The sequence below is a fragment of the Belonocnema kinseyi genome, chromosome 8 (genome assembly GCF_010883055.1).
Source record: "Belonocnema kinseyi isolate 2016_QV_RU_SX_M_011 chromosome 8, B_treatae_v1, whole genome shotgun sequence".
NCBI lineage: Eukaryota > Metazoa > Arthropoda > Insecta > Hymenoptera > Cynipidae > Belonocnema > Belonocnema kinseyi.
The window spans coordinates 13,345,341-13,357,917 of record NC_046664.1 but is presented as its reverse complement, the minus strand read 5'-3'; the positions used below and the strand labels follow the sequence as shown (position 1 = coordinate 13,357,917).

General features: G+C 29.3%; 1 protein-coding gene across 1 annotated transcript; it reads right to left on the bottom strand.

Moving 5' to 3' along the window:
- Positions 1 to 629: 629 nt before the first annotated feature.
- LOC117178383 (extensin-like) lies at positions 630 to 1,602 on the bottom strand. The gene is made up of 2 exons (XM_033369811.1): positions 1,501 to 1,602; positions 630 to 899 (listed from the first exon to the last, which is right to left on the bottom strand). Exons 1-2 carry the CDS (start codon positions 1,600 to 1,602, stop codon positions 630 to 632), a joined length of 372 nt encoding a protein of 123 aa, XP_033225702.1.
- Between the last annotated feature and the right edge of the window lie 10,975 nt (positions 1,603 to 12,577).

Sequence of the window (12,577 nt, the reverse complement as noted above, 5' to 3'; positions counted from 1 at the left end):
CAAGAATTTTTCATTTTTCAAGAAATAATTTTAAAGTGTATTCTTTTCATAAATAATAAAATTTAAAAATGTTTCCTATTTTTCACTGATTTATAACATAATAATATAGAGGTTTGATTATTTTCTTTATAGAATACGTTTTCGATCATATCTGTGCGCGCGCGTGCGTGTGTGTGTGTGTGTGTGCGTGTGTGTGTGTGTGTGTGTGTGTGTGTGTGTGTGTGTGTGTGTGTGTGTGTGTGTGTGTGTGTGTGTGTGTGTGTGTGTGTGTGTGTGTGTGTGTGTGTGTGTGTGTGTGTGTGTGTGTGTGTGAAAATATAAACTATTTCGAATGATTATATACGTATCATTTAAATATATTTCTTCTGAATTAGCTAATTATAAAAAATTCTTAAAGAAGACAAAATAAAAAATTCAAGGAATAACATTGATTTCTTTTTTATATCAATTTTACATGCAAGTATAATAGCAGGGTTAAACAAAGCCAAGAACTTCGACCAATATTCTTAAATTAAAAAAAATGTTTAACGAATTTAATGACAAGTATTCTCCCGGTGGTATCAAATAGTTTTTGACTCATTATTCACTATTCGCTTGACGTTTATATAAAATTAAATTTTTATTTCGTATTAAAAAATAGGAGGAGTATAAGGAGGATATTTAGGAGGAGAATAAGTAGGAGGAGGATAAGTAGGAGGATGATGAGTAGGAGGAGGATAAGTAGGAGGAGGATGAGAAAAAGGATTTAGCAGCGGCAGAGGAGCAGGAGAATGGTGAGGAGGATGAGTAGGAGTAGAAGTAGGAGGAGGAGGAGTAGGAGGAGAATGATTTAGCGGCGAGAGGAGAAGGACGATGGTGTGGAGGATAATTAGGAGTAGGAGGAAAAGGAGGTCTACCTCCTTTAGGAGGTACTCCTCTAGGAGGAGTAGGGTAAGGAGGAGCAGGAGAAGAAGGAGAAAAAAGGGGAAGGATAAGTAGGAAGAACAGCAGTAGAAGAAGGAGGAGGATGAATAGGAGAAGGTAGAGCAGTAGGATATGAAGAAACAGGAGGAGGAGCAGTAGGATGAATAGAAGAAAGGGTAAGAGGAGAAAAAGGAGGTGAGTCAAAAATTACTAAAAATAGCATCACATAATATGCGTATTTCTACTTTAAACATTTTAACAATATCCTTGTTCGTTTTTAACCATGTTTGTAGATAGATCGATAATATATATCGCTGCTTCAACTATAAATTCAGTTTCTTGTACGTACAAAATTTACTGAAATCGTTTAAACTTTTCCCGAACTTATTTCCAGGAAAATTCCCAAAATACCTTGCAAATTTACAGAACTTGGAAAAAAATTTTTTCGACATTATTTCTGAGAAAATGCCCGAATTATAGGATTCATTGCGTGTCGAAAATTTTCGGGAATTTTGTCGAAAATTTAATGTAAATTTACCTATTTTTTAAAATATTTTTTTCAATGTTTATAACAAAGGAACCGAGAATGTAACTAACTGAAGTAGCTTTTTCAACTGGACGTATGGACCTGAGCTTGCCAAACAACGAAACGAAGTCGGAACTAGGAGCTTGATTTTTAAGGTTCGTTAAGTCCGTCATGGTAGAGTAAAAAATTGTGTCAGTGGGCAAAGAAACGTTAAACTGTCCCGGCTATCAGGGAAATTACGAGAGGACAAATGCCAAGAGAAAAAAAATACAATGACAATTGTAATTAGAGCTTGTGTGTGTAGGAAGGTAGGGACGATGACAGTTGAGAAAATTAAACAGAAATAAAATAAAGTAGTAACATGGAGAGAAAAAAAAAGAATTCTGAAGGAAGTAGAGTACCACCTAGGAGTATGAGGACACCTAAAAAGCCAGCAGTTAAAAACATGCAACACAAATCCAGGGAATTCAAAAACAAACGTAAAGTTCAGCGCCGTCTGCGCCATTTCTGCTTAATTTGGATGCATGCTAACCGCTGACGCAACTAAGCGCTGAGGGTACTGCTCACTTCGTCGCTACGCTACTGTTGGTGACGCATGAGTGAGCACCGTCTCTCTTTCTATCCCGCGATTTTCGCATCACTAAAATGCGGAGGACTTAAATTCTAGGAACGCCGTAAGCACAAGTTCCTTAAATCCAGGATTCAGTGTAATATTAAATTCCGCATCAAATGAGCTCCATATGAAGTATTTTTGACAGAAGTCGTCTATAAACTATGTTACCAATTTTTGCTTATTTTACCCCATCCCATTCAATGTCAACGATACTACCCCCCCCCCCCCCCCCCCCCCCCCCCCACACACACACCGAAAATTAAAGTAACCCAAAATGCTGTCAAAACAGAGGAAATAGGGTGATTTTTAACGAAAAGAGAAAATTAATAAGGATATAAAATCTTTTCAATAAAATGTATGTAAAGATAATATTCCAGTCAATATGAAACACGTTAAATTTTTATTATTTCAAGATTTTCAACCAAAAACATGAATTTTCAACCCAAATGGTGAATTTTTTACATAAAAGAAGAATTTTCAACAAAATTGTTAAACTTTTAACCAAATAGATCGATAATCAAGCTAAAAAGACGAATTTTTTCGAAGACGGTCAAATTTTTTAACATAAAAATTCTTTTGTAATCAAAAAAGATGACTTTTCTTTGATAAAGCGGAATATTTCGTCCAAAAACGAAATATTTGTTCACACGAGATGAATTTTCGGACAAGAAGGCGACTTTATCAAAGTAGTTGATTTTAAACGTATGTGCATTTTCAACCATAAAGCACAATCTTTATAAGAAAAAAAAATCAAAAATAATCAAATTTTCAAGCTAAAAGGGCGAATTATTTAGAAGACAGTTGAAAGATGACTTTTCTATCATGAAAAGTGAAAAAATAACATCATCAAAGTAGTTAAGTTTCTAACATAAAGAGATGCATTTTCAACTAAAGGTCGAATCTTTCAAAAACAAAAAATTGAAATTCATCCAAAAGCAGTTGAAATCTCAAACCAAAAAGACGAATTTTTCAGAAGACAATTGAAAGATGACTTTTACACCAAAAAATAAACTTTCCAACAGTAAAATTACACAAACTCAAAAATGAATTTTTAACAAAATAGTTAAGTTCTCAACCGAATAGATGAATCATTTTAAAAAAAAAAAAATGAATTTTGTACCAAAAGACGAAGTATAAATTATGAAGTATAAATTTCCAACCAAAAATGTAAGTTAGATTTTTAGATAAGAAATAATTTTTTGACCAAAACAAAGCGAAATTTCAACAAAAAGTTTTTTGTAAATATTTCATCTTCTTTGGTGAAAAATTCATCATTTTGATTAAAAATTCACCTATTTTCGTAGAAAATTCAACTTTTCGTTTGAAAATTAAAATATTTATTTGAAAAAGTAACTGCTTGGTAAAAAATTAACGTTTTTGTTGAAAATTCATAATGTCGGAAAGAAAATTTATTTATTTTATGGAAAATTCATGTACTTTGCTTGAAATTCATCTTTTTGGGTAAAAAATTAATCTTTTATTTTTAATTCATCAGTTTGGTTGTAGATTTAACTATTTTGTTAAAAATACGTCTTTTTTGTTTCAGTTTAACTGAAAGAAATTGTTTATTTTTTGGTAGAAAACTAAGTTTTCATACTGAAAATCTAACTATTCCATTTTTGGTTGAAAACGTATATTTTTAGATAAAAATTGAATTTTTTGGTTGAAAATTCATCTTTCCGGCTTAAAAATTACTTTTTTTTAAAATTTCATCTTTATGGGTTTCAAATTCAACTATTTTTTTGAGACGCCTTATTTTTCGAAAATTCAACTGTTTCGTTTAATTTGATCCTTTTGGATTAAAAATTCATACTTTATGGCAAAAATGCCATCTTTGTCGTTTGAAAATTAAGTTTTGTTTCTTTTTAATTCAAGATTTAACTCGTTTTCGTTGCAAGACAACAAAATTCACAAAAAAATCAATTTTAAATCCTCTTTCTAAACAAAGCTCAAAAAATGTAAAAAATATCTGAGAAATAGTTGAATCCACATCCAATATTATATAGTTTTTAAAATAGAAGATTAATTCTCAACAACAACAAAAAAACGAATTCACAAAAAATCCATAAATATTAAACAAAGTCGAATGTTTTCGACTTTTCCGCCAGACACTATAGATTTTTAACAAAAGGTTAATTTTCTACCAAGCAATTAATTTTTCAAATAAATAGTTTAACTTTAAATAAAATAGTTGATTTTTTACCATAACAGTTTAATTTTCAACCAAATAGTTGAATTAAAAAATAAGTTTTTAACCACAAGCGGAATTTTTACATCAGCCTGAAAAATTAATTTAAAAAAATTATTTTTTTTACCAGCTAAATTTAAACAAAAGAGACGACATTTCAACTAAATAGTTAAATCTACATCCCCAAAAGACGAATTTTCGAAATTAAACCAAATTCGACCCAAAAAGATGAATTTTTAACAAAATAAATGAATTTTCTACAAAACAGTTCAGTTTTTAACATAAAAGTTACTTTGTAACTTATTAGTTATTTTTTCAAGTAAACAGTTAAAATTTTAAGTAAATAGTTGAATTTTTGTCATAAATGTGAATTTTCAACCAAATAGTTGAATTTTTTACAAGAAAAGATGGTATATATAATGATATGAATTTTCAAACAAAAAATATGTATTTTCTACAAAACAATTGATTTTTCAATCTGGAAATATAAATTTTTAACAAAAAAAAGTTAGTTTCCAACATATATTATCATTTTTTACCAAATTCTATTTCAACCAAAAAGATTTTTATTTAGATAAACAATAGTTAAATAAACAGAAGTATAAATATTCAACAAAATAGTTTAATTTTAAACCAAAGAGATAAATTGTTAACCAAAAACATAATTTTTTAGTTAATAAGATTAAGTTTCTACCAAAAAACACGAATTTTCCACCAAAGAGATAAATCTTCCACAAACAAAAATGTAACCAAAAATAATTAAATTTTCAACCAAGTTGTTAAATTTTACTCTAAAAAAGATAAGGTTTTAACAGAATAGTTGTCTTTTCAACAAAGTAATTTAATTTTCAATCAAAAAGTAGAATTTTTAAGTAAAACAAAAATTTTAACGTAAAATTTTGAAAAGGAGGAAAATTCTTATAAACAGAAAAAACAGATATTCGTTAAGAAGATGGAAAGAGGGGTATACGAAAACAAATTTGAAGTCTGAAAAATTAAAGTACTTTTCAAACTTAATAACAAGGAGGGGTTGCTAAATGCGCGACGCAGATTCGACTGAGGCTTCACATGATGATAGTACATTCATTTTCACTAGGTGCGTATTTTTTCTTACGATCCAATGAGCCTTATTTTGCAATATATCTAGGTTTGAGTATTTGCTCTCGAGCGCTGGACTCGCTACTGTAGAGTTCTTACCAGCGACGCGCATGCACCGGCGACGCACATGTACCGGCGACGCACATGTAACGTAATAAGCGCTATTTAATTGCGTAACGTCACTTCCGCTGGAGCCCCACGCCCTAAACTGTCACCAATCGTAGTTTTTGGCGCAACACTCCCCCCCCCCCATACTCAAATTGGTAATATAGTTTATGGATGACCTTAAAAAGTGACTAAATTTTAATTTACAAAAACTTAATAACAAGTCATTCTTTTTTCCAAAAGTCGAATATTTACACAATTCTAGTCCTCTTAGACCTGGACACCGAGGAGCAGAAGGTTTGCTACACGCGTGAGAAACTGTTATGAGAGCGAAACTTTTGCCTCGGAAAGAGCATGAAAGAAGGGTTACCAACTAATAAAATACATGTAACCCAACTGATCAAAATTTTCCCAAAGCACATTTAAGTAATACAAACAGAACCTAAGAGATTTACTGTCTTATTTCTCACTCTGAATATTTATATAGACAAGTATTTAGGTCTCCAGTCAGTAATCAATCCGATTTCTTTTTTTGACAGACAGCACCCAACAAGTTTTTTGGTACAATAAGTGCTTTCAAATATTTGAATTATTCAAACTTGAAAGAAAAAGGTCCGAATCTGCTGCTTGTGTACATCATTACTTTTGATGACCTACCTTACCGACAGTTTTGATCAGCTGGAGTACATGAACTTCATAAGTTGGCCACCCTTCTTTCACGCTCTTTTTCCAGGTGATATTTTCGCTCCCCGCAACAATTTTACGCACGCAGCTAACCTAAAGCCAACCATTGGTCGGCCTTACACTGACGAGCGGAAGATTAGCAACTTGTGCAACAAGGCAGCAAATCTTTTAGGTTATGTTTGTTTGACTTCAATGTGTTTTTGAAATTTTTCGATCAGCTGAAGTACATGAATTTCATAAGTTGGCAATCCTTCTCTCGCGCTCTTTTCGAGACGAAAGTTTCACTCCCCCCGAACAATTCTACACGCTTGTAGCTCTCTGCTAACCTTCCGCCTGTCGGTGTAGAGCCAACCATTGAGAGAAAAGAAGGGAGGGGATTGGCGGAATGAGTTCATCTCCGCTAATGTAACAAGCCAAGTTAATTCGCACATCCTTCTTAACTCGTGCGTAATCGTGCGATTTGCAAACTACAATAATGCTTACCGATGAGAGAAACCTCTGACTTTGCCTCTAGGCTGTCACCTCATCTTAATTTGTGTTTGGATAATCTTTGGAAGTCAATATTACTTGACACTTATGCATTTAAAAACTTCGTCCTTGGTTTGTAATTAGAAAATCTTTTTTTATTTGACAGAGATTTCTAAAGGTTGCCAGGTGTGATGAACACATGATCCTGAATTACCTCTATTTGCAGAATTTCTCTCGATTAAATAAAATTATGGTGGATTACGCCACCTAAATTAGATTTATGCAAACTTCCAAACAAAAAGGATTACTTTTTATACGAAATTGTTGAAATTTTGAAAAAAATAGATTAACTTTTAACCGAATAGTTGAGTTTCAAACCAAAAGCAGTTGAATTTTTAACTAACATAAAGTAGATACAATTTAAACCAGATATTTGAATTTTCAATGAAAAAGATGAATTTTCATCTACAATGAAAAATCCTCAAATGTAAAAATGACTTTTTAAACAAAATGTTTAATTTTCTACGAAGTAGACTGATTTTTAGACTTAACATTTGAATTCTCATCGAAAAATCTAATAATTAGTTTCAATTAAAGATATAAATTTTCTTCATGAAATTATGAATATTCAACTATAAAATAGTTTAATTTTCAGGTAAAAAATAAATATTCAACAACAAATCGACCCTTTTTTGATAAAATAAATCAACTTTCAACCAGAGATTTAATTTTCAACTAAAATTATACATCTCCAACGAAAAATTAAATTTTTAACAAAGTAGTTTTACTTGTAACTAAGATACGAAATTTTCAAAAATGAAATAGTTAAATTTTCAGTAAACAAAAATTTTTAATAAAATAAATCAACCAATTTTTTAAAAGACAAGATTTATTATCTGCCAAGGCAAACGAAATTTTAAGGAAATAAATTAATTTGAAACCAAATGGTTAGATTTTCAAGAAAATCTATTAATTTTCAACTAGGTAATGGAATTTTAAACTAAAAAAGATAAATTTGCAATAAAAATTTCGGTTTTCTACCAAAAAATTATTTTTCAAGGAAGAATCTTAATTTTCTACCAAAAAGCGAAATTTAAACATTATACATGAATTTTCAATTAAAAAAGAGAAATATTCACAAAAAATGAAATAATTAATTTTGGGTCGAAGAAACTAATTTTCAGTGAAAAAAGTAAAGAAATTTTCTACTACTAAGATTAATTATCTATGAAAAATATGACATTTTAACGAAATTAAATAAATTTTCAACCATATAGTTAAATTTTCAAGTAAAACGTTGAATTTTGAACTGAAAAAGATCATTTTGCAATAAAAAATGAAATATTTAAAAATTAATCTTTAACCAAAACGATACATTTTTAGAGCATTTTCTATGAAAACTATCATTTATAACAAAATACATGAATTTTTAAATAAAAAATATAAATTTAAAATCAAAAATGCAAGAGCTAAATTTTCCTTTAGAGAATTTAATTTTCAACCAAGGAAATAAACAAATTTTCAACCAAAAATTTTAATTCCTAAACAGTTTTCTATAAAGAAAAATATTTTTAACGAAACACATAAATTTCAAACTAAGTAGTTGCATTTTCAACTTAAAAAGATAAATTTACAATCAAAAATCAAATAGTTAAAGTTTTAATTAAAAATTAATCTTCAACCAAAAGACAAGTTTTCAAACAATTTTCTATTACACCACAACATAATTGTTAAGTAAATACATAGATTTTTAACTGAAAAATATAAATTTACAATACAAAATTATAATAGTTAACTTCTTAGTTAAAAAATAATAATTTTAAACTTAACAAATAACAAAATTTTAGCCAAAAAATATAAATTCTTAAACAATTTTCTTTAAAAAATTCATTTTTTTAATCAAAATACATCAGTTTTTAAATAAATAGTTAAATTATAAATTAAAAAGGTAAATTTTCAATCAGAAACGAAATAGTTAAAATTGTAGTTGAGAAATTAATTTTTAAACAATTTTCTATAAAAAAACATAATTTTTAACAAAACACGTCAATTTTCAAATAAAAAATAATCAATTTACAATAACAGATAAAATAGTTGAATTTCATGTTAAATAATTGATTTTGAGGCACAAAAATTGAGTTTTTATCCAAATATAAAAAATTGTAAGAAAATAGGTCAGTTTTCAACCAAAAAGATGAATTTTCAGGCAAGAATATTAATTTTTTCTCAAAAATGCATAATTTCAATAAAACACATGATTTTTTTAACTAATTAAGAAAGATAAATTTGCAAGAGAAATTAGAAATAGAAATTTTTAGTTGTAAAAATTAATTTGCACCCCAAAAAATCGAATTTTATCAATATAGTTAATTTTTAAACCAATAAAAAAATGTGTATTAAACTAGTTAAATTTTTAAACCAAAAACATTATTTTTAACACAATAGTTGAATTGTCAACCAAATAGAAGAGTTTTCCATTAAAATGAAGAAAATTCTTCTGGAATAGTAGAAATTTCAATTAAAAAATAAACATTAAACAAGTTACCAAATTTTTAAAATTGAAATAGTTAAATTTTTAGTTAAAAAACTAATTTTCAGCCAAAAAAGAAAACAACTTTACAAATATAAAGAATAATTATCTTCCAAAAAAACGAAATGGTTAAATTCATCAGTTGAAAGAATTAATTTTTAACCAAAGAAATGAAAAAATTTTCAACAAAAGAATATTTTTAATTTAAAGAATTATAAAGTGCACTCTTGAAGACTTACACAATTAGAAATTTAAAGCGTTTGGGATTAAACATTTCTGATAAAAAACGATATTATTTTATCAAATTTCAATATAAATAAATGAATAAATAATTATAAAAATGGATCTGTACTTTAAGTATCTGTAAGTATCTGTACTTTAATTTTTTTTATTAATTAAGAATAACAATAATTATAATTATTTAATATTTAGCAATATTTGACTGTTAGTTTCATTTGAGTAAATTTAAGCTAAATATTTCGAAGTAGACAATTTGAAACTTAATTGTTTGACATAGAAAGCTTTAAATTGATAAATTTTCGAAAAGCTTTTAAACTCTTAACGATAAAAGTTTTATTAATCTATTTAAAAAATGTTTAATTTATAAGCGAAATTGTTGAATTTTTATGTAGAAATAATAATTGAACACTTGTTATTTGTAGAAAAAAATTGATTGATTCTAAGAGATATTTAGAAGTTTTGAAAAGATTCATAATTAATTTAAAACTTAATATGATGTCAAGTAATTTCAACGAAGTATGTGGAATTTTTTTCACAGAATTTCTAAACATATATTGAAATGAATAGACCTTTTCCTGCAATTTTTAAAAAATCCTGCAAATTTTTTTTTTTTAATCCTAAAATCTTTCAGGGTCTTTTTTGACAATATCTGAATATCCCTTAAAATTACTCTAATTTTTCCTACAAATAATAAGTGTTCAATTGTTATTTATAAATCAAAATTTGAAGGAAATTTTTTTTAATTCGGAGGATTTTCCAGAAGTTGTAGAACGAATTCAATTAATTTTAAAAGTTATGTAGAAGTTCTGAAACAATTTCAGAAATAATTTTGAATTTAAAAAAAATTTTAAGCTCTTCCAGATTTCTCAAGATTTTGAAATAAAATTTTAAAGCTTTGCAAGGATGCTTAAACTATTCAAAATGAAAATAATTTAACTTCTAATTTAAGAACTTTTAGGTTAAAAAAAGTTAATATTGACATTTTTTAAATGTTTGTAGCCTAAAACAACTTAATAATATAATTTTGAAAATGATTAAAGTTCTTTGATTGATTCTTTAATTCAGAATAGTGAAAATGTTAACGTGGATTTATATTTTTGGAACTTAATCTAAATTGTTTAACTCTATAATTTATAAATGTTGAATGTTTAATTTTATTACTTTAAATGGAGAAATGTTTATAATAGTGCGATTTTTCACATTTTATTGACCCGGAAAAAAGTTCGCGAACCGGCAATAAACCGGGAAGTTTTTTTCTTCAATTAAAATGGTCACCCTGAATTTAACATTTTGTTACAGTTGCCTAATTTAAATACTATATAAAAAGCAATGTTGGAAAAAAGGAAAGATTATACTTAATTAAATAAATTATTCATATGTGGAGGTTGATATGATAATTATCTAAGTCTCATATAAGTTATGAATATTTTCCTTTTTACCTTCTTCCTTGGCTCGTAAAATTTACATTTTCCACTTTCCGAGTAGTTCGATGGACCATGTACTAGCCCGCCGGGACTTCTTCCAGCACACCTGTGCGCCAATTCTTCCCTACTTCAACCACCACTGTGTGTTTGTATATTAGGGTGGCCCAAAAATGCATTGGAACATGTTTTTAGAATTTTTCTTCGAATCCACAAAAAAATAAATCCATTTTTTTACATTATATTTATAGTGAGCGCAAGCCCCGTGAAGTTAAACACGTGTTTCCCATAAGAAAAAAAGACTTTTTTGACAGACATGAAACTTTACGCCCGCTACATGAAAAACTTTATGCCCGCTATACATGCACTGCACCACGCAAGTGGGACGCCCGGCAGACGTGGTAATATCAAATGATGTAAATTGAAGTACTTTTTCTTTGAACCTTTTCATCATAAAATATTTACGAAAGGGAAAAGCGGAAAAGGAGAACATATTAAAGGGAAAAGGGGGAAGGGGAAAACAAAAAAGGAAAGGGGGAAATGGCAAAAAGAGAAAAAGGTTGAACGGAACGGGGAAAGTTTTAAAAAGCAAAGGTTAAAATAGGGAGGAAAAAGGGGGAAGGAAACAAAGGAAATAGAGAAAATGAGAAACCGGAAAGGGTAAAAAAGGAAGGGAAAAGGAAAAGGGTAAAATAGGAAAAAATAAAAAATGCAAGGGGAAAGGGAAGAATATGAAAAAGAACAAGGGAAAGAGAACGGAGAAATGGGGAAAGGGGAAAGGAGAAAGGGTGAAAAGTGAAAGGGAAAACTCTAAACGAGAATGGGAAAAAGGAAAAGGCAAGAAGAAAATGAAAAAGGGGAAGGGGGAAAATTTAAGGAGAAAAAGTAAAAGGGAAAGGGGGAAATGGGAAAAAGAGAAAAAGGTCAAAAGGAACGGGAAAAGGATGAAAAAGAAAAGAATAAAAGGCGAAGGGGAAACGCGAATATTGTAAAGGGGGAAGTGGAAAACAAAAATGAAAGGGGGAAATGGCAAAAAGAGAAAAAGGTTGAACGGAACGGGGAAAGTTTTAAAAAGCAAAGGTTAAAATATGGAGGAAAAGGGGGGAAGGAAACAAAGGAAATAGAGAAAATGAGAAACCGGAAAGGGTAAAAAAGGAAGAGAAAAGGAAAAGGGTAAAATAGGGGGAAATAAAAAAATGAGAGGGGAAAGGGAAGAATATGAAAAAGAACAAGGGAAAGGTAACGGAGAAATGGAGAAAGGGGAAAGGAAAAAGGGTGAAAAGTGAAAGGGAAAACTCTAAACGAGAATGGGAAAAAGGAAAAGGCAAGAAGAAAATGAAAAAGGGGAAGGGTGAAAAGTGAAAGGGAAAACTCTAAACGAGAGTGGGAAAAAGGAAAAGGCAAGAAGAAAATGAAAAAGGGGAAGGGGGGAAATTGAAGGAGAAAAAGTAAAAGGGAAAGAGGGAAATGGGGAAAAGAGAAAAAGGTCAAAAGGAACGGGAAAAGGATGAAAAAGAAAAGAATAAAAGGCGAAAGGGAAACGCGAAAGCGAAACAGTAAAAGGAAATGGCTGAAAGGAACAGGGAACGTGAAAATGAGAAACTGAAAAGGGTGAAAAGGGAAAAGGAAAAGAGGGGAATGGGAAAAAGTAAAAGGGAAGGGAGACAATAGGAATAGGAAGTAGGGTAAAGGGGTCGGGAAAATGAAGAAATGGGAAACTGTCGAAAGAAAAAGAGAAACGGGAAACGGTAAATGGGGAATGGGGAAACGATGGAAAGATAAAAGTGAAAGGGGGAAAAGG

Coding starts and splice junctions, on each gene's coding strand:
- LOC117178383 (XM_033369811.1), bottom strand. CDS start 1,602: ATGACGGACTTAACGAACCTTAAAAATCAAGCTCCTAGTTCCGACTTC. Junction 900..1,500: donor CAGTTGAAAAAGCTACTTCA/GTTAGTTACATT, acceptor TACCTCCTAAAG/GAGGTAGACCTCCTTTTCCT.